We start from the raw sequence: 20,090 nt of genomic DNA on the forward strand, positions 1-20,090 counted from the left end.
CAAGCAATTCCGTAAGGAAGGAGAAAGACAGCTGGTTGCTCGAATCCATGTTTCGAGTCAGATTTCAGCAAGAGCTTCTTGTTGTGGCGCACCGCTGTGGCTCGTGGCCTTTTGCCTTTGGCATATATTCATTCCTGTTGATGACAAGACAATTACGTCCATGCGATAGCGACATGCTCATGCAGATGCTTGCAATTCGATCGAGAGTTGGAATAACTCCTGGCCAAACATCGACATTTCCTGCTTTGCCCGCATGTCGGCATACGGCATAGTAGGCGTTCATGCACAGGTTGTGAGACGAGATGATACAGGATTCATGGTTGCCGATCGCAGCAATCTTGCAGAGCCGGCGCTTCGCAAGCATCGCACTAAATCTATATCCACGTCAGCCACCGTTATTCCGGTGCGAGCTCCACATGTCAACAGAGGATAAGTCCAGTAGAGGATATAGAGTGCTGCTTCCCGCGGAGCGCGAATGGTAGGTGGATCTCATTCTCTGTTGCCATACCAAAGCTTCGAACCTCAACGGATTACGATCTGGCTCGTGTAGGCCGCTGAGGGTATTGATTGCAGCAGTCTTACGTTGATCTACTCGCACGAGACACATCCATAGTGGACAGGATATTACAAGCACCATGGCATCCGTAACAAGCATTCTACGCGCATGCGCCGCGCTCGTGAGCGTTGTATTGGCAGTCAATCCGGTTGTGGTCAAAGAGCAGGAGTTCATCGACAGTGTCACAAACCAGCGGTTCATGATAATAGGGGTCGACTACCAGCCAGGTGGGGAGGGCGCATATGGTACAGGCAACGGTGATCCGCTCAGCAACGGGACGTTGTGTCTGCGAGATGCAGCGTTAATGCAGGATCTGGGCATCAACACCATCCGAAGCTACAACGTCGACCCTACGCTCAATCACGACGAATGTGTATCGATCTTCAATGAGGTCGGGATATATATGATTATCGACGTCAACTCACCTCTATCCGGGCAGTCGATAGATCGCTCGAATCCGTCTGGATCATACTCGACTAGCTATCTTCAGCACATCTTCACAGTCGTGGAAGCCTTCAAGTCCTACCCAAATGTTCTTGGCTTCTTCGCCGGCAACGAGGTGATCAATGATGTCCCGACAGGCGGAGCCAATCCTCCATATATCCGCGCCGTGCAGCGCGATCTCAAGAACTACATCGCTGCGCACTCGAAGCGACAAATCCCAGTTGGCTACAGTGCAGCTGACGTTCGCGATGTGCTGGAAGATACCTGGGCATATCTGCAATGCGACAACAGCAACGGTAGCGGCACCGATATCTCGCGCTCCGATTTCTTCGGACTCAACAGCTACAGCTGGTGTGGCGATCAATCCAGCTTCACAGTGTCCGGTTATGATCAGCTCGTGGCGATCTTCAGCAATACCACTGTTCCTGTGTTCTTCTCTGAATATGGCTGCAACAAGCCTACGCCTCGGGCTTTCGACGAAGTGCTTTCGATATACGGACCACAGATGACCACTTTGTCTGGTGGCCTCGTATACGAATGGACGCAAGGAACAGACGATTTCGGCTTGGTTCAGACCTATGGCAACGGATCCCTGCAATTACTCGGAGATTATGATACACTTATGAGCCAGTATACTAAGCTCAACATCACCCTGCTGGAGTCGAGAAATAGTACTGCTACATCTCTCACCCCACCAAAGTGCAATGCCAACCTCATATCTGGCGATGGCTTCAGCACAGATTTCAATATTCCACAGCCACCTTCTGGTGCGCAGCAGCTTATTTCAGCTGGTGTTTCGAGTGCTCCGACTGGTTCTATCGTCTCGGTAACACAGACGAGTGTGCAGCTCCCTGTGTATGCGACCAATGGTGGCGAAATATCCGGTCTGAAGATCCAGGCTGTCAGCACGGCGAACCATCCTGGTCAAGCTAGTGGGCTGTCGACAGGTAACGTACCAAGTGCTACTGCCTCCGGCTCTGGCGCATCTTCGAGACCGAGTGGCACCGGTTCATCGACAGGAAGTGCAGCCAGTGCGACCACGAGTAGTGGGGCGTACAGAGGAGATGCTCAAATGGGTGGAGGCGCTTTTGCGGCGGCCGCCATGGGTGTTGTTGCTTTTGCTTTGTGAGTGTTGGGCAACTCATGTACATATGTTCCAGGCATATCTGAAGCGTTTGGGAGGGCAGCTTGTTGACTTCTCGGCATTGGCAGGCGTAGTTTCGTGCGGCACATATTGTACGTAATGAATAATGTGGTGCGACGCTCCTGGACTCATTCCGGCGCTGTGCCTCGTTGGCGCATTGAAGCATCAAACTCGATGTAGCCTGGAATGGGTTCTTCCATGTTATGCGCTACTCGTGCTTCGCTGACAGCCCGTGCAATCGTCGCGGTATGGAACCACTGGTCATACTGCTTGACTATCATCGACTGCAGAGTATCGATGCGGCATTTGCCACCTTTCTTTTTCAGCACTTCGACGATGAACTCGCGGATCTCAGGACTGATCAGTCGCGGTCGACCCCCTTTGCTGATTGGGAAGACCGTGCCATTCGTCTCGAACCGCTTCGTACGGACATAGATTGCTGTTCGCGAGCCACGGCCGAGGAGCTCAAATGCCTCGATAATTCTCAAGGGTTTGTGGCCGTTGCGCATGAGATGTTCGATAAATGCTTCGTCTTCATGCGTAAGCGCCGGCATGTTCGCAATGTCCGACTGGACGTGCTGTTCCCAAGAGTCTGCAGTAAGATTGGCAGCGTGATCTACGTCTTCTAGATGAGGCGAGTGTAGAGCAAGAAACAGCGATCCTGGCCGTTAAGAAGACGCAAAAATTCCCGGCCCTTTTGCGCTTGATCCCAACCCTTCTGCACGTTATCCCCGTGCTGTTGCTCCAGGTCCTGACCCTTTTGAATTACATTCCCGACCCTTTCGTACCAAAATCCAGGCCCTTTTGATCTCGATCCTGGCCCTTCTGTTACAACCTTTCGTTACAGTCCGAGGGTCCATGTACCTGCATGGTAAACTTATCTGTTACGCGGCCTGTGCCACCACCGAACAATCATCCTCTTCTCATTATTGCCTTTACTTCTTGGGCGCATGTGATGACTGATGTATTGGGACGGTGACAGTGCGGTCTGACAGCGAGATGGGCAAGCACCGTTATGGAGTAATCTTGGACGCTGGCTCGTCTGGAAGTCGAGTCTACATATACCGATGGCTCAACGCGCAGGCCGCACGGGCGAAGGACGGCGTAGAGGACGTTGCACAGCTGCCAGAGATCAAGACGAAGAAGAAATGGAGGAAGAAGGTGCATCCAGGCATATCTACGTTTGGCCCGAAGCCTGAGAGAGTCGGACCAGACCATCTGAAAGAGCTAGTCGCCTTTGCGCTTGAGCAGGTGCCTGCGGACGAGGTTCCCAACACGCCCATCTTCTTGCTCGCGACGGCGGGCATGCGGTTACTGCCCGATGATCAGAGCGCGGCAGTACTGGAGAACACTTGCGCGTACTTTCAGAAGGAGACGAACTTCCAACTGCCGGATTGTGGTCTACACGTACAGGTGATACCAGGCGAGACAGAAGGACTATACGGCTGGATAGCAGCCAACTACTTGTTGGGCGGTTTCGACGCTCCAGAGAAACATGATCATGGCAAGGGACATCACACTTACGGCTTTCTGGACATGGGAGGTGCTTCTGCTCAGATTGCTTTTGCACCTAATTCTACCGAAGCGGGGAAGCATGCGAATGATCTAAAGCTATTGAGATTGCGGAAGATCAACGGCGATGCATTAGAGTACAAGGTCTTCGTCACGACATGGCTAGGCTTCGGCGCAAATGAGGCAAGACGGCGATATGTGCAAGGACTGCTGGACTCATATCCCCATGCGCAAGAGCTACCAGATCCGTGCTTGCCTACAGGCTTGACGGTCAACCAGACTGGCAGTGAGCTTCTACCAGGATCCTCAGATTTGCTTAAACCAAAACCTCACTTGCTGGGAACAGGTACTTTTGCAGAATGTCTGAAACGAACATTCCCCCTGCTGGAGAAGGAGAGACATTGCGATGATGCACCTTGCTTACTAAATGGACAACATACACCTGCTATCGATTTTGATGTGAATCACTTCGTTGGCGTGTCCGAGTATTGGCACACCACACATGAGATGTTCGCAATGGCACACAAAGATAAGGCGTACGACTTCCATACGTACCAGAAACAGGTCACCGAGTTCTGCTCTCGTGACTGGAGAGATATCGTCAGCGACGTGGGTGCTCAGAAATGGGGCAGCAAGGTTGATGAGAAGACTGTGGAGGAGGTATGCTTCAAAGCCAGTTGGCTTATCAACATGCTACATGATGGTATTGGTGTGCCACGGATTGGCCTTGAGCCGGTCAATGAGCCTGGCCACGGTCACGCAAACAAGACAAAAGCTGTACTCGATAGCGCCAAAGAAAGAGGTTTCCTGGATCCTTTCCAAGCAGTTGACAAGATTGACGGCACTGAAGTGAGCTGGACGCTCGGCAAGATGGTGCTGTATGCTTCTTCCCGGATGCCGGCTGCTGACGATGCGCTAGCTGTCGGCTTTGGCAGCAATACTGCTGGAAAGAATCTACCAGCCGACTTCCAGTATGCTGGCGGCAAGTATGAAGCTCTACCTACGGATCTGGATGATGGTGCTGGAGAGGATGATTGGCACGACCGCATCTTCAATGGTAGCTACTCGCGTCGTGGCCCGGGCATTGCCATTTTCATGATCATTGTTGTCTTCGCTGTCTATCTCCTATGCGGCCGCGAAAGGAGACTGAGCTTATACCACAAGGCCTTGTCCCTCATCGGACGAAGATCTGGAACACGAAGACGAAAGCCGCCTGGCTTCCTGAACAGTAAGCTCTTTGGAGGCACGTCACCCACATACGAGCGCGTACTTGAGTCTGGGAACCCAGACGACTTCGAGCTCAGCGACATCGACGATGAGCCGGCCTCAGGCTCTAGCAATGGTTTGGAAGCGCCTCGAACAGGCCGTTCATCAGGCTGGGCCACACCTGCTGCCTCTCGATCATTTTCGCCCGACGTGTCTCGGCAGTCGCCAAAGAACAAGGGCTATTTTGACTCATCTGGAAGCCATGGCCTGGGCATCACGCCTTTTGATCGTGGTGGGTTGGTTGTGCGAACGGAGAGCAAAGAGAGGTTGGCACCTCGTGATGCCGGCAGAAGTCGAACTTCTAGTCCGACGAGGAAGAGTCCGCTTATGGCACCTTTCAAGGAGAGCGTGGATTGATTGTATAACATTGTGCTTAGGCTTAGCGTAGGTGTTGCGGTGTTTTGTCTATGTGAGATCTGTAGTCGCTGGGTTGGCTTGACTATGCCATTTTCCCCTTACCCTGTTCAGCCCATTCTATCGTGTATCATCATCGCATCACCGCTATTGCTCTGTAACCTCAGATAAGCTCACTCTTCTAACAAGAACCGTAGGAATGCCGCACCAACGGGCACGCCATCATGATGCTCCCTTACCCTCTTCATACCATCTTCATACACGCCGTCCGGGAAGATGCCCTTCTCGTGCCTGCTCACCAGTAGCTCCTCCACAATGTCACCGTCGAATTCTGGATGTCCTTGCACGGTGATGAGTCTACCCTTCTCGTACATTCCTTGCACTTCACATCTGTCTGAATGTCCCAGCTTTTCGACGGAGGCTGGGTACGTATAGACAATATCTCGGTGCATCTGGTGGATCGCCTACATAGACCGTGTCAGTGCTTCTCCAAGAACGCCATTGTGACCAGTCCCCTATCCTGCTTACCAGTCGTTCCACGCCAAACAGCTCCTTGCCCTTCTTCGTGAGTTCTACAGGTACCACACTGACCTCCCAGCCCTCGGTGCTTCGGTCGACCTTGACATCCATAGCCCGTCCAATGATTTGATGGCCGAAGCATACGCCTATCAAACGGACACGCTTTTGCTGTAGCACCTTCTTGGTAAAGTCCACAAGCTTAAGGATCCATGTGTCATTATCGAATGAGTTGAATCCTGCTCAGCCAAAACCCTCATCAGCCGCATTCTACAGCACTCAGATATCTTGTGGCAGTGTTGACGTACTGCTTCCAGTCAAGAGGACGGTATCGATGTTGTCTAGTGTTGGGTATAGCTCGGCATTGACGACGTCGTACTTTGTGATATCGAGCTCGGGTCTCTTTACACCATCTTTCCTCGCGATCTCGTCCGCACCGTTGTTCAGCAGCTCCTTGAACAGGTTGCCATAGCCGCCATACTTTTCCTTGGTATGACCTATAGGAGTGTCGCATTCGAGGATGGCGATACGCAGAGGTGGCTGCATTGTATCCAAAATTCCAACACGGCAGGGGTTTCAAAGCAATCTTTAGGCAACAATTCTTAGGATCCGGATGTCAGGTAGTATCATGTCAGGGCTTCAACAATAAAACAAACGACGTGTGAGTAGCTGTGAATATGCTGAGGAAGTACACAGCGTGAGTGAGGCACGACGTTGGTGTTGGTGTACGTGGATAGATACCCGATAAGCTCTCCGGCACTTACAACAATTTCCCGAACATCTTCCTGAAATATCAACGACTAGTAATGCAAACAAGAAGTCATTGCATCCTTTCCCAGCCAAGGAGATCCATCAACAGAGTCATCAATATTTTCGTCCTCGAGCCTCTGAACTTAGTGTCCGCCTCAAGACACCCTCTTTTCATAAACCATAACATTCCGACACGACGTAACCTTCATACATTCATCACATCAACATAGATCGGGATCGCCATCATTGCCGCGAGTACGGCTTATTCATCGCTGCGATCTCTCTTGCAATGGTGGCCCATTCGAGCTCGCGCCGTAACGGCCTGCCCCGTTTCTGGCACTGAAGCTCCTCCCACTTTAGGAGTTCGTAGCTGGTACTGGTCAGTATGGAGGCAGACTACTTGGGCGCAGAGAGCGACTTACGAGAAGCGCAAGTGTGGTTGTATGATGACGTTGAGTCGTCTTGCTCGCACAAAACAGTATGCTCTTGGGAACGTCAGATCAAGCTCTTTCATCACTTCAGCAATGCAGATGGTGGCAGATCTTGACACACCCACTCGGCAGTGGACCAATGTCTTGGTACCGTTCCTATGGCCTCTCTCTGCGTGGCTATCAGTATAAATTGTATCTTTTGCTACCACCTGCGCTTACCAATGAACTCTAGGCACCGTGGGAATTCCTCCGTTAATGGATCAACGCCGTTGTCCTGGACCTTGTCCACGAATAGCAGGTGCTCCTTCGGCCAAGTGCCTGACTCTTTAGCCCAGCTGACTGGTTCGCCAACACTCAAGATCTGGCCGATGCCGAGCTCCTGTAGCAGAGCAGGATTGTTCGCATGGCCGAGATTGCCAAGATACATATAGTCCAGAACTCTGCTCGGCAGGCTTCCGTCCATCTTCTCTAGCCAGTCCGGGAATGCTGGGCACAACTGCATGATGTTGCCACAGTACTTTGGTGATGCTTGCAGGATCCGAGGCTGTATCGACCGCAGTAGTGCCACATCAGTACCATAAGCGAAGAAATTTCGACCTTTGTCTTTGTGTAGCTGGAGCCAGGCATCGTGGACTGGTACATACTCAGCGTACATGTAGTATGCCAAAGCAAGGAGAGAAGTCTCGGTGTAGCCATCGGTGCAGTGGATCAAGATCCGGTTTCCTTTTGGTCGCTCAGCTTCTGCATCGAGCATATCACTGTCGCCATCGGCATCGGTCTCGGTGCTTAGGGATAATTTGCTGTCCCTCCGCTGGTGCGTCACCAGGCGTTTGTGAGCCTGCTTGTACATCCACTCGCAGGTCGCAAGTAGTCCGTCGACCTCGGCTTGTGACCACGTTGGTGGCATGATCGCTCCGGAGCCAGGAAACTCGAGTTGAGGTATCGCATTCTCGGCAAGCTGAGCATTAGCCTTGTGCTCAAGTAGCTCCTCCAGGACAGAGAATGCCTTGGTATCTGGGACTTGGGCAAGGTCGCTGGCTTCTATCATTAAGTCATAATCCCGAAGTGCTTTCAGAGGATCGACCTTATCGTCGTCGAGAATCAGTGTCGGATCTGGTGTAGGTCCTAGCCAAACATTGTGCGAGATCTGTGAGGGTGCGGACATCGAACACATTTCGACTCGTTCGCGGTGGAAGAAGTCCATAGCATTGTGAGCAACGCAACCCTCCGAGTCGAGCGAAATCAAATTCGGGTGGTCAGTCTCGATAAAGTCATACTTATCTGTGCGCAATTAGCAAAGTCGTTTAGTATCGATATCCGAGTCGATGACCTACTGGACACAACAAAGGTGTTGAACTGGCGAGGTCCAAATGGCAGGGTATCAGTCTTCTTTTGCCACGCAGCTTGTGCTCGAGATACCCTCCTCGCCAACCGCAGTGCTTCCTCCTTCGACGTCCTGCTATCGCCATACACCACGATATCGCTCAGCGTTGACAACTTCGCAGCTTGTATCTGAAAGTTTCGCACACCAAACCCATCCTTAGGATCAGCATCCAAGAACTCTGCGCCATCCTCGCTCTTCTTGTCCTTTGCGACTTGAAGTGGTGCTAGTATCTCTTCCGGTGCGATAGCTCCTTTGAGTTTACTATGCGACAGGTCCCCTCCCGCTTTCACTACCGTCAGCCCTCGCAAACATTTCGGCGTCCGCCGTAGAGCCTTCTTCCTTGCGACGAAGAATTGTAGTTGCAACTGATTCTCGGCATGAAGACCGTGTAGCCATGGAAAGACTTGCTGAGTGGGTGGTAATGGTTGAGTTGCCAGATGTTCTACTGCATGCGACAGCTTTGCTGCAGTTATAGAGTACACCGGAGGGTCATTGCTGATTTTTTCGAAGCCATTGGGAGGGTATATCAACGACGATGTTTCCTGATATTGGCTAGCAGACGGAGGTGAGCCAGGGGATATATCTAGTCCTCTAGATGCCGGTCTTGGTCCAGGTGAACAGTATGGTATATGTTTATGAGGTATGGCACGGGGTGTCCCAGCCTGCGAAGTATTGATCGATAATGCCGAAGGCGCTCGTTGATCAGTCGTTAGAGCTGGTCGAGTCGCGGTTGCACACACAGTTGCCATTACATTGGATGGCGACTGGGTTACGATGGTTTTCAAGTTCAAGAGGCAAGCAGAGAGCGGTTCCAGTGTTTCTATAGCAATGCACCTGTGATGTTACTCTTTCCAGGTCCTGATACTGCTGGAATGCAGCCAATCAATTGTCGAGTCCTGACGCGTTCCAATGTTGATCACGTCTTACGCTGTGAAAGTCAGCAATACACTTTGAACATCTCTACAAGAAGATTGCGAAGTTCACTAGATGTCAGACACAACGGAAAGTATTCGACGGGTGGCATGCGCATCCATCTCATCTTCAAGGGATTGGCCTCGTGTGCCCCGCGCTATCTCTTACATGAAGCTAAGCTCGAAGGATGATGAGGGACGGCGATTGATACGCTTGGCTCTTTGCGGCTGCGATGTGATCGACAGTATTGCGACAGTGAAACATTGTTGACGGACGAACGCACGCTATGGTTTCTGCATGCTATACTACATGGACTTTTATATTCATCTTCGTATATAGGCAAGCAATAAAGTCGCAGTGTCGTGGCAAGATTTCTCCGAGCTATCATCCCGCTATGCAACACAGCGGCAAGCACTTCCGAAACGGCGCGCGAACACAGTGACGGGTCTGACAGCTGCGATAACCCTATCGGCGATGCAGACTTCAAGGTGAGACGCAAGCAAGCTCCCTTGCTCCTCTGCCCTACGTATGTCTCTCTGCAAACGGCTACGCGGCTCTCTTTGCCCTCGATCTTTGCGCCACCCACAAACTGCGGTTGTGATAAGTGCCGGCGGCAGAACGAAGCGTTGAGCGTGGTGTGCTGCAGTCTGATGTCGCTTTCACCGTTCGAGGCCAAACGACCCACACCCACCACCATGCACGACAAGCTGAAGTCTGAACTCTGCGGAGCCGCAACGGGAGCGATGCTTGAAAGTGTCAGGCTAATCCTAGGTGCTTGTTCCTTGCCAAATTGCCAGACCTGGGTGTTTTTGCGATGCGCAATGTACAGAGTACAAGCTATTCCTATGTTATGCAGCTCTCGACCTCACTACGAAAGCTCCGCATACATCGTATGTAGCTGTGAGGAGTTCGAGACAGCCTTCGCCTTCTCCATCAGCTCGTTCGCCAGCCGCTCCAAGTAGAAACCGCTCACGTCTGCAGGCAGATTCTCGAAAGACTTGACTATCCTGTCGATGTCTTTGCGACCACGCTCGTAAGCTGCCAGATCGCGATTGCCATAGACATCCCTGCCAGCTGCGTAGGTGTTCTGTTGCAGACTGCGGAAGAAGATGTTGACAGCTATGCTCATGCCGTCCGTCGGAGCCGCCGTATGCACCCACATAGGTGGAATGAAGAGGATATCGCCGGGGTTGAGAATTGCTTCGTACGGATGTGTGTTGATCAGTGCTCTCCGCGCCGACGGTTGGACATTAAACACGTCCATCGATGAGCTAGATGCACCAGGATCGAAGCCCAGGGAGCTGACATCCGTGGGAGGGTATAGCAACAGCCTCTTGCGTCCACGAACCTGGCAAAGCACGTTTGCCATAACGTCGTAATGCAGCCACATTGTGACCGGCCCTGATATCCGCAGAGGCGAGCTATGCAGGTTCTCGACCACATATATCAATTCACCGGGCAGCTCGAAATCAGCAGCGATCTCTGGATAGTCGTCCGCAAGGTTTGTTGGCTGGTCGCTCGGGGCATCCTTCGACAGACTTCGCAAATAAAGCTTCTCGCCACCAGCACAACTGTCCAAGAACGACCCGAAGCTCTGTGTGACGTACTGGAAGTTCTTGTTTTTAAAGTCCATGGTGTCATTTTGTGTGGAGTGGACCACCACCTTTCGATCATGTCCAATCGACTCCTTGAGGTAGCTGTTGTCCCACATAGTTGTGCAAGGTCCAATGTCTCCTTCGAAGAAAATCATGGGCTGGCCCGATTCTACACATCGCTCGAACTCGACTCCTTGGGCAAGACTTTGCCTTTGGATTTTCGTCGGCTCAGGTAGTCGAAGTTCAGGCTGCATCATGCTGATATGGCCATTGGTCTGCAGTGGCGCTTCCTGTAGCGATGTTGTGGATTGCATGGGTTGCACAGATCGCTCGGCCATATCCCATTGCTGGCCAAGCGAGCTGTCAGGTCGTTGGGTGGACAGCAGATGCCAACCAATGCGCAATGATGCCTCAGGGCTATCCGTTAGAATTGCAGGCTTGTTCCAGTATGTGCCGAAGGAGAAACAGTTGGCACCGCCGCCCAACACAATCAGACCACCATCGACATCTGTGATTGATGAGCCAATGAACAATGGTCGCTTGCCTTGTACCGGGTGTGTTCGCAGCGTCTTCATGTTCAAGATTTCGTCCTGGTGGTTGAGCATTCGGCCTCCACATATTCCACCAACCATAAGGATACCTCGATTCGTGCGTACAAGCTGTGCGCCGAATCGACCGAGGATTGCAGCATTAGTCCTCAGTACCGCTGATGCTCGAGCAGTGACGTTCCGGCAATACAGAGTCATATCGCTCTCGAGACTCCAATGCCAGAAATCCGTGAGTACGCGACCTGCACTCGTCATACCACCAACAAGCACGCCGCCTGTGCCTTCTCTTGAGTCCGTGATCATGGCAGCTCCGAATCGAGCTGGAGGAGCATCTCCAGCTACATGCACTGTACGCCAGCCACCCTCTCCCATCCACAGAAGCCACTCGTCCAATACGTGGCCATCACTTGTCTTGCCACCGAAGATCAGTGCGGTATGTGCTGGTCGAGGGTTCGTCGGCAATTTCAGTGGTATAGCACAATGCCTGTATCGTCCCTCGGGAAGACTCTGTGCTCTTCGCCACATGCCGTCTTGTCTCAGCCAGCATTCAGCAGTAGCTTTGTCGGGCGAAGTCCTGCCACCTGCCATGAGACAATTGGACGTGGCACCGAGCCTTGTCACGGTGTGACACATGATACCCGTTCTGAGAGGTGGACCCTGTATAGGCAGTAGGTCTTCGGTGCGTGAGTAAGTGTCGCAGTCGGCCTGCCGTTCTTGTGTGCCGAGGCCACCAAGCAAGCCCACCGCTTCACCTTCAGATATCTCAGAAGTTGCAGGCACCACAGCAGCATATCTCCTCGAAACAAATTTTCCAGGTAGGTCTGGACACTGTAGTGGTTGTTCCTGCGGCACGTCTGGCACTGGCGACTCGTTACCGGAGCCAGCAAGTGACACGCGAGAGGTGCTACCAGCGAGTGAAGCGCGGTATGGTCTGTGTGACCAGTCCTGATCAGCTTTGCGCTCTGCTACAGCCAGGAAATAATGCGAAGCGAAGAGGGCAAATTCCTCCCACTCATCGAAAGGCTCGATCTTGTCCAGTCCACGTCTTTGTTCGGCATTCAGGAATGTCGGATCAGACCAGAGCTCCCACAGTGACCGTATATCCGTGCCAGCTTCTGGCCATCCAGCATCTGCGAAGCGCTGCTTCATCTCTGGTATCGTGCCAATGCCACCCAGCGGTGTCTTCAGCTTCTGAAAGTGTGCCAGCATGGTCTGCGCGAACGGGTGCTCCTCGCCATCGGGCAGATGTTGCTCAAGTAGGCAGAAACGAACATCTGATAAGGTTGCACCCCACTCCAGGACGTGCTGCGCGGCCTCTCGCTCCATATAAGCGATAGACACTTCTGCAACGCAGAGGACAGCTACTGACGAGTCCTTGATCCGTAAGTGGTCGTGTAAAATCTGGTCCATAGTCGAGGTGTTGTACAAATCGCATCCAATGGCCACATACGGATCGCTAGATGCCAGTAGTCCGCTTTCGTTGTTCGTCCTCGTCATCTTGGGTAGGAGCATCTTCAGCTGTTCAGTCTTGCTAATAATGCCAAGCTTGTTATGCATGAGAGCTGGGTAGTCAACATCCACGAAAGTCGTATTCTGACATAGCTCTGGATGCTTGCCTAGGAAGAGCCATGGTAGAGGATCGCTAGCACGAGTTAGCATTTTGCAGTCGCACAGTCGTCCTTCCCATGCGTAACATACTAGCCACATCCCAAGTTGATCACGACCTTCCTCTTCGCAGTGCCCTCGGCCAGGAATCGAGTCACGCAATGCTCAATAGCCTTCATGCGTAGCCAGTAACCGCGATTGATGAGTGGTGACCTTCGCTTGAACTTGCTCACAAAGTATCGAAAGTACTCGGGCTCGCCAGAATAGTACAGCTTCTCGACAGATCGCTTGGACACGATACTGCTATTGTTCGTGTCCATGATATACTCATCGCGCTTGACTTTAGCAGGATCCGCGAGTGCTGCCTTGGGAGCAGGTGTGCTCTGCAATGCTCCCAAGGCATCCTGATTAGTTCTGATGCTCTTTGGTTCGACGGCCATGACCAAGTCCTCATCGCCACCTTCCTCAGCGCTGACCACGACGGCCTTTTCTTCGTCGTTCATCTCTGGATCAGGGGCCGTGTACTTTCAACGGGAGACATTAGAAGGCTCAGGAAAAGCGGGCCGGGATATGTATATTCGTGCGGTGGCCCACGTTCCTGGCAAATCCGCGCTCAAACCTGGACTGGACTGGAGGAAGATGCCGTCTCTGTGGATTACGATAACTGCGACCCAATGTTGCTCAGAAGCGGAAGAAGCGCACAACTCGTTTTTAATGATCATCAGCCCAATTCAATGGCCTGACCGCAGCGCGCACACGCTATCTAAAATTGGAGGTGTTTCTCGGCAGAACCAAATCCGACCTCCTTCACTGACATTCGACTCAATTTGATCAGCGTGCCGGGCCGTCCCTTTACGAGCCCTGCAGATAGTCACATTCGAGCATCGAGCTCTGTCATGAGCTGGTGAAGCATTCTGGCTTCAGACAGATATAAACAGCTTTCACTGCTGTAAGTCCGGTCGTAAGACTTCGAGCAGCTGTAACATGATGCTCTCACGGCTATCTGCAGGACGATAAAGGATCCAAGCCGAGGATCATGGCCGGTCTCAACTATGTAACATTCAACCAGGATCACAGCCTGCTAGCTGTCGCAACGACTCGAGGCCTGCGAACCTACACCACCGATCCCTTCGAGCTGTCGAACAATTGTACCGACGATGACATCTCCCTCGTCGAGCCACTCTTCTCCACATCTCTGGTGGCAGTCATCACAACACCAAGATTACTGCGGATAGTCAACACGAAGAGGAACTCGACAATATGCGAGCTCACATTCCATGGCATGGTCATTGCGGTGAAAATGAATCGCAAGCGGCTGGTGGTGGTGCTGGAAGAAGTCATGTTCATATATGATATCAGCAATATGATATTGCTGCACCAGCAGGTGACACCATTAAATGCTGCCGGAATATGCGCTCTGTCGCCCAACTCGGAGTACAACTACCTCGCGTTGCCCCACCACCAGAACGTCCAGTCCGGGTCGCAGGCACAATTACAACCGGCTCATGTGCCAAAGTCCGGCGTAAGCGAGGCGATGAGTGGTGATGTGCTGCTATACGACCTGAACAAGATGGAGGAGGTCACGGTGATACAGGCACATCAGACACCACTGTCGTGTATAGCGATGAGCAACGATGGAACTCTCATGGCTACGGCGTCGGAGAAGGGTACGGTGATAAGAGTGTTCTCAATACCCAGTGGGAAGAAACTATACCAATTTCGGCGAGGCAGCATGCCGGCAAGGATATACTGCATGACTTTCAACGCAACATCAACATTGCTATGCGTGTCCTCTGCGACAGAGACCATCCATATCTTCAAGCTCGCCCCTCCGAGCAATAGTGTCTCAGGACAAAGCAGTACGACTCACCCAGCCTCACCACCCGACTCACCGCAACAGCCTACCTGGTCGTCCCGAGAACGTCGGCCTAGCAGTCCTACCACCTCAGAGGATACCACAGAAGGCTCCAAGTTCGATCCTGACGCCTCATCCACATCACCCATTCCCCGCCAACCACGCAACCCAGGTTTCATGTCCTTCATGCGCCGAACGTCGCAAAACGTCTCTACCGGTCTCGTAACCCGCGCAGCCGGCTACCTCCCAGCCTCCGTGACTGAAATGTGGGAACCACAACGGGACTTTGCCTGGATGAAGATTCCGCGAGGGACAAATGGGCTGCCTGTGAGGAGCGTGGTGGCTATGGCGAATAACGTTCCGCATGTCATGATTGCGACGAACGAGGGGTGGTACTATGTTTATACCATTGATTTAGAGAGAGGTGGGGAGGGGACGCTCGTCAAGAAGTTTGAGTACGTTAAGGAGGCGTCATAGCTGGGCCCGATTTGATCTCGTTCGGTTGGGTCGCAACGAGGCTTATTGGGAGACTTGAGCCTTTGTGCGAGAGTGCTTTGCTACAGGGGAGTGAGCTTTTGAGAGCGTTCGAGCGAGTCTTGATGCATGTGGTCGTTTTCGCGGATTGTTTTTATAACCCAACTCTGATCCTTGTGCTTCATGCAATCTACAGCTTCATGCTAATGCTCAAAGCAATGATTTTGAGCACTGCCTGCAGTGCTGCATTCTACCTCGCTCCATGCACTACTTCATTTCCATTGGAATGAATGAAACTGCTCACTTCCAGTCCTTCTTGATGTCAAAGGACCACTTGAATTGCAAGTGGGTCTGGGTATCATCGTCCACAAACTTGGAGACAGCCTCATAGTGGCCACGGCCGATCATGCCTGATGGTGCTGTCTCGGACTCGACTGGGCTTTGTCAGTACTTGGTTTGCCTTGCTATTCTAGACATGCCAAGACTTACACTTCTTCTCGTACTCAGGCTTGTCGGTTGTGTTTGGCGAGTAAGAACCCTACCAGAGCATCAGCATACACATGACAAGATCGAGCTTGACACGACGACTTACGATCATCTCCTGCATCTTGTTCTTGACTCCCATGCGGCTAACAACCTGGACATATTTCATGCCGCTCAGGATCTGGTGCTGGACCTTGAAGCGAGCCTTCATACGGAAGCTCGCACCCTCCTTGATGGTGAATGGATGCTTGTTCAGGTCCTCAAGAGAGCCAGGCCTGCTGAGATCAATAATGATGTCGGACCTGCCTTCAACTTCCAGACCTAGGGAGAGGATGATACATTTCCTGGGATCGTTTGGGTCGCCGATGGTGTTGCCCGAGCCAATGCCGAGTGACTCTTTCCACTTCCTCAAAGACTCGTCGTTCTGGTCTGTTGGTATTGTCAGTATTTGTTTGGTCGAGTTCTGAGGTGGCGGTGAAGCGGTATGGCTGTTGATTCATGCTGCTCCCTGCTGCGTCGTGGTGGTCCTAAGTAGGTGGGCTCGGTGGTGAAGATCCTGAGCATTCGTTGCCTGCTTACCTAGTTGCTGATACTCTTCCAACGTCTTCTTCTCGCCCACCTTGAAGCCTTCGGTGTGCTCAGGCTCGAGCTCGTCAGGATGAGGTACGTTCGACATCGTGATCACGAGAGATTTGTCCCGTCGTGTTTGAGGGCTCGATCGGTATATGAGCAGTCTTTGCTCTCTATGGAAGTCGGAAGCTTAATGTATATTTTGAGGCACGCGAATCGCCTTGTTTCAGAATGTGGCATGTGGCATGGTGGGGCGCGGCGAAGCGGCTGCAGGTCGCTTCTAATAACACAACCTACTTTTGGATGGCCGTTATACACATGCTGTGCAAGTAAGTCCACGCAATACAGACTCGCTACAGGCACGCGAAGTGCTCTCAGATACATCGGTGTACGATCGTCCTAGCGATGCTCATCAAGCTCACATCAAGTCGATGTTCAGTCGAGGTATCAGCGAGCGCCTTCATGGTTGTGATCATCACGTCTTCGCGAAGTAATTGAAGTGTAACAATATCATTCCGCCATCATTGCTGTCAAGTATACTGTATGCCGTATTCAGGCTCAATCTTCCAATCCGTTAACTGTCCTGATGGCGACCATGACGTTGCCTTCTGTGCACGGAGATGCAGATCAGACCAGCCCCGGCCATTCCACATCCCTGTCCAGCCTCCTCCGCACGATCTGAAAGCTTGCCCTGCCCATCGTGTCTTCTCCCGTCGACCTGTCTTCAATTGCGACTCTATAGCTCTCATACCAAGCATACATCAGACGACATCCACATCACGCGTCAGTAGTCACTGCGACTCCAACGAGCAGTCCGGAGCAATCGGCGACACGACCTAGGCTGCGATCACGGCGCGCGACACCTTCGCGTCAGAGCATCATCAAAGCTTCATCCAGACGAGCACGGCATAATTTATCCCAGCACATCAGTGAAGCTTAGAGAGTGAAGCAGCAATGGCATCCGAACGTATTCTACCCGAGAAGAGGAATCCCATGCTCGCAGAACCTCATGCGCCTCAGTGTATGTAGCCAGCGCATCACGCCCACAAGCATTAACGTGCATTCACTGACATTAGCTTGCGCACAGACGAGATCCTGGTCGAGCGACGATGCTTGGGTCAGACGGAGCTGAAGGTGAAGCCTGGTCAGGTCGGCACCTCGAATGCGACGAAGCCCGATAATCTTGGTACGCTGGAGTATGCGCACCTGCGCGTTCCTCTTCCCAAGGACCTGAGCGGTAGCGGCATCTTCCACAAAGGCTCCAGTCGCAAATGGCCGGAGGCTTACTTCTTGATGGTAAGAGTGTAATGATGCCCAGCGATGGCGTTGTGCTGACAGATATAGCGACGGTCCAGCGATGGCTTCATCAGCGCGACTGGCATGTTCAAGGCTGCCTTTCCATATGCGCAAGTCGAGGAAGAGCAAGCAGAGAAGGACTACATCAAAGGCATGGAGCAGACGTCGAGTGAAGAAGTGGCAGGGAACGTGTGGATCCACCCAGATGAAGGTAAGCAGCATTCCAACATTCAAGCACGTGATGATGTACTCTGCAAGCGGGAGCTCACATGACAACTTTAGCTATCGAGCTCGCCGAAGAATACGGCATCAAGCTTTGGATCGAAGCTCTTCTCGATCCCGAGCCCATCACGCACGGTACCAGCCCTGGTAAGGCCATCGCGTCGCCACCTCCTTACAGATTCTCCGACATGGCCAACGGCAGCGTGCGATCACCAGAAAAGAAGATCACCGAAGGCCGCTCTTCCACGCGCAGCCGACGTAGCGCTAGCGTGTTATCACAAGAACCCGAACCCGCCGCCTCGAAAACTCCCAGCCGAGCAAAGGCGACCCCACGCAAGGCGCGCAAGGGTCGCGGCGCACTATCGAAGGTCGACGAGAATGAGGGTGCTGCTCTACCTGATCTCATCAATGGTGCGGTACCCAAATTCGAGGCTGGCGGCCGCGGCACGGTGAAAGTCGAGGTCGAGACGACTACGCGACCTTCACTCACGGGTGGCGAGGAAACCGAGCAAACCAAGGTCAATATCGAAATGCCCGCCGGTCACCCTGAACTTCCTCTCCCCGAAGACGCGGAGGGTATGCTGGAGAAGGCGCGTCAGATGGTCGCGGAAGCACAGAAAGTTGGCGGGCCATCGACAGGCAAAGGCAAGCGAAAGGCAGAGGAGATGCTTGATGATGACGAGGACGAGTTGTCGCTCGCTGCGCCTCTCCCCGCGAAGCGCGCCAGGAAGCTGGAGGTTGAGTTGAGGAAGGAGAGAATTCTGCGCCGTAGTTTCGTGGGCATTGCTGCAACTCTAGGCATCGGGTGAGTGTCGTAAACAACATCATATCCGACATGAGCTAACATGATATCTAGCGCTCTGATACCGAGCATAATGGCTGCTTTTGGCGCGTGAGAGGAATTTTCTCGCACATTTCCCATGTTCTTAATCAGGGCTGTAGAGTGAGATATTTGTTTCATTCAACAAGATACCACTTACTAGCAGGCTGCTCTACGGCGTTTATGGGAAGAATGCGAATCTAGTCAATGCAAACAGGCAGGGTCGCAGGCGCCGCTGCGTAGGCGATCGAGGGTCGTGTTTATTCTGTCCTTGTAGTTCTCCAAATCCAGATCAGACCATTTCATTCTGTAAGCTACCGACCGTGTGTATGTGACAGATTTGCACTCCAGAGTACTGGCAACCACGCCCGTGAAGACTGAGATGGGCGGAATGGTACGCTGAAATGGTAGTTAATGCCTAATTTACTGCTATCGTAATTCCCGCCTGCCGTCTACCTTTCGTACTGCATCGGCTTATGTCAGACTCTTAAGCCAGTCGTCCTCTGCCTCCTGACTCATTTGCCATTTCATCGTCTTCGCACTTGCGCCCTCATCATCATCACCATATAGCAATCTAGACATTCTGCTTGATAGCGGCCTCAAGCGCGGTAGGGTTGGCACCAACGACCTCGCCAACCTTCTCGCCATTCTTGAAGAGAAGGAAAGTAGGCATGGCGCGAACAGCAAGCTCCTGGGCGACGTCTGGGACCTCGTCAACGTCTAGCTTGAAGAAGCGCGCGTCGGTGTATTTGTCGGAGAATCTGAATTAGGACATGTCAGTGTGTACACGGTGTGAGAGACGTGTTTGCGGTAGGGATGATGACTTACTTGACGACTTGCGGCGCAATGACCTTGCAAGGCCCGCACCAGGTAGCGAAGCAGTCGAGGACGAGAAGGGTGTCCTTGTTCGCGAGCGCCTCGTCGAACTCGGCCTTGTTCTTTAGGTTGTGGACGCCTTCCTTTGCTGCCATTGTTGCGGAGAAGTGGCGCTGGATGGGTTTATTGACTGCTGATGCAATTGGGGTTGGTCGGTAAAGTGATGTTCGGGCTGTAAATGTTCTGCTGAAGGTGGATGCGATAGTTGTGGTGGGTCTGAGTAGTCGTGGGGTTGCGGCGGTTAGTTTGCGTTTTATCGTTGAAGCTGCAAGAGACATTCACGGAGAAGTGCTAAGGTAGAGGGGTATATGTAGGTAGTGAAGGTGGCTGTGAGGGGGTGGGTGTATATGTAATGCAATGGTTGTAGGCTGTTCGATATGTTGCGAGAGGATGACGCTTCCACTAGATTTCTCAGCAACGCGCAGCACGAGCCTTTCGTTCCTCGGCTGTTCCTGATGGGTGGCGGTACAATGACAG

At 52.5% G+C, this 20,090-nt stretch overlaps 10 protein-coding genes across 10 annotated transcripts; 4 read left to right on the forward strand and 6 right to left on the reverse strand.

Annotated features, from left to right (window-relative positions):
- Positions 1–635: 635 nt before the first annotated feature.
- On the forward strand, positions 636–2,129 carry GAS4 (Glycolipid anchored surface protein 4 precursor; the record flags this gene model as incomplete). Its single annotated transcript, XM_064834281.1, has 1 exon — positions 636–2,129. One exon carries the CDS (start codon positions 636–638, stop codon positions 2,127–2,129), a length of 1,494 nt encoding a protein of 497 aa, XP_064698145.1.
- A 143-nt stretch (positions 2,130–2,272) lies between these two features.
- On the reverse strand, positions 2,273–3,014 carry LTS14_001573 (uncharacterized protein; the record flags this gene model as incomplete). The annotated part of the gene is made up of 2 exons (XM_064834282.1): positions 2,273–2,722; positions 3,009–3,014. The coding sequence occupies 2 exons, from the start codon at positions 3,012–3,014 to the stop codon at positions 2,273–2,275; spliced, it is 456 nt and encodes a 151-aa protein (XP_064698146.1).
- A 129-nt stretch (positions 3,015–3,143) lies between these two features.
- On the forward strand, positions 3,144–5,279 carry YND1 (Golgi apyrase; the record flags this gene model as incomplete). Its single annotated transcript, XM_064834283.1, has 2 exons — positions 3,144–3,942; positions 4,003–5,279. 2 exons carry the CDS (start codon positions 3,144–3,146, stop codon positions 5,277–5,279), a joined length of 2,076 nt encoding a protein of 691 aa, XP_064698147.1.
- A 170-nt stretch (positions 5,280–5,449) lies between these two features.
- On the reverse strand, positions 5,450–6,338 carry LTS14_001575 (uncharacterized protein; the record flags this gene model as incomplete). The annotated part of the gene is made up of 3 exons (XM_064834284.1): positions 5,450–5,740; positions 5,805–6,031; positions 6,101–6,338. The coding sequence occupies 3 exons, from the start codon at positions 6,336–6,338 to the stop codon at positions 5,450–5,452; spliced, it is 756 nt and encodes a 251-aa protein (XP_064698148.1).
- Positions 6,339–6,785: 447 nt separating this feature from the next.
- On the reverse strand, positions 6,786–9,106 carry PPS1 (tyrosine/serine/threonine protein phosphatase pps1; the record flags this gene model as incomplete). The annotated part of the gene is made up of 4 exons (XM_064834285.1): positions 6,786–6,912; positions 6,965–7,142; positions 7,193–8,254; positions 8,308–9,106. The coding sequence occupies 4 exons, from the start codon at positions 9,104–9,106 to the stop codon at positions 6,786–6,788; spliced, it is 2,166 nt and encodes a 721-aa protein (XP_064698149.1).
- Positions 9,107–10,137: 1,031 nt separating this feature from the next.
- On the reverse strand, positions 10,138–13,520 carry PPM2 (tRNA methyltransferase ppm2; the record flags this gene model as incomplete). Its single annotated transcript, XM_064834286.1, has 2 exons — positions 10,138–13,054; positions 13,111–13,520. 2 exons carry the CDS (start codon positions 13,518–13,520, stop codon positions 10,138–10,140), a joined length of 3,327 nt encoding a protein of 1,108 aa, XP_064698150.1.
- A 533-nt stretch (positions 13,521–14,053) lies between these two features.
- ATG18 (autophagy protein) lies at positions 14,054–15,349 on the forward strand (the record flags this gene model as incomplete). The annotated part of the gene is made up of 1 exon (XM_064834287.1): positions 14,054–15,349. One exon carries the CDS (start codon positions 14,054–14,056, stop codon positions 15,347–15,349), a length of 1,296 nt encoding a protein of 431 aa, XP_064698151.1.
- A 297-nt stretch (positions 15,350–15,646) lies between these two features.
- Positions 15,647–16,505, reverse strand: RDI1 (rho GDP dissociation inhibitor; the record flags this gene model as incomplete). Its single annotated transcript, XM_064834288.1, has 4 exons — positions 15,647–15,780; positions 15,836–15,884; positions 15,939–16,258; positions 16,409–16,505. The coding sequence occupies 4 exons, from the start codon at positions 16,503–16,505 to the stop codon at positions 15,647–15,649; spliced, it is 600 nt and encodes a 199-aa protein (XP_064698152.1).
- Positions 16,506–17,353: 848 nt separating this feature from the next.
- On the forward strand, positions 17,354–18,813 carry LTS14_001580 (uncharacterized protein; the record flags this gene model as incomplete). The annotated part of the gene is made up of 5 exons (XM_064834289.1): positions 17,354–17,420; positions 17,487–17,695; positions 17,744–17,906; positions 17,978–18,722; positions 18,774–18,813. The coding sequence occupies 5 exons, from the start codon at positions 17,354–17,356 to the stop codon at positions 18,811–18,813; spliced, it is 1,224 nt and encodes a 407-aa protein (XP_064698153.1).
- Positions 18,814–19,311: 498 nt separating this feature from the next.
- On the reverse strand, positions 19,312–19,708 carry TRX1 (thioredoxin trx1; the record flags this gene model as incomplete). Its single annotated transcript, XM_064834290.1, has 2 exons — positions 19,312–19,498; positions 19,566–19,708. 2 exons carry the CDS (start codon positions 19,706–19,708, stop codon positions 19,312–19,314), a joined length of 330 nt encoding a protein of 109 aa, XP_064698154.1.
- Positions 19,709–20,090: the final 382 nt, after the last annotated feature.

The sequence above is a fragment of the Recurvomyces mirabilis genome (genome assembly GCF_035927965.1).
Source record: "Recurvomyces mirabilis strain CCFEE 5264 chromosome Unknown scaffold_3, whole genome shotgun sequence".
Taxonomy (NCBI): domain Eukaryota; kingdom Fungi; phylum Ascomycota; class Dothideomycetes; order Mycosphaerellales; family Teratosphaeriaceae; genus Recurvomyces; species Recurvomyces mirabilis.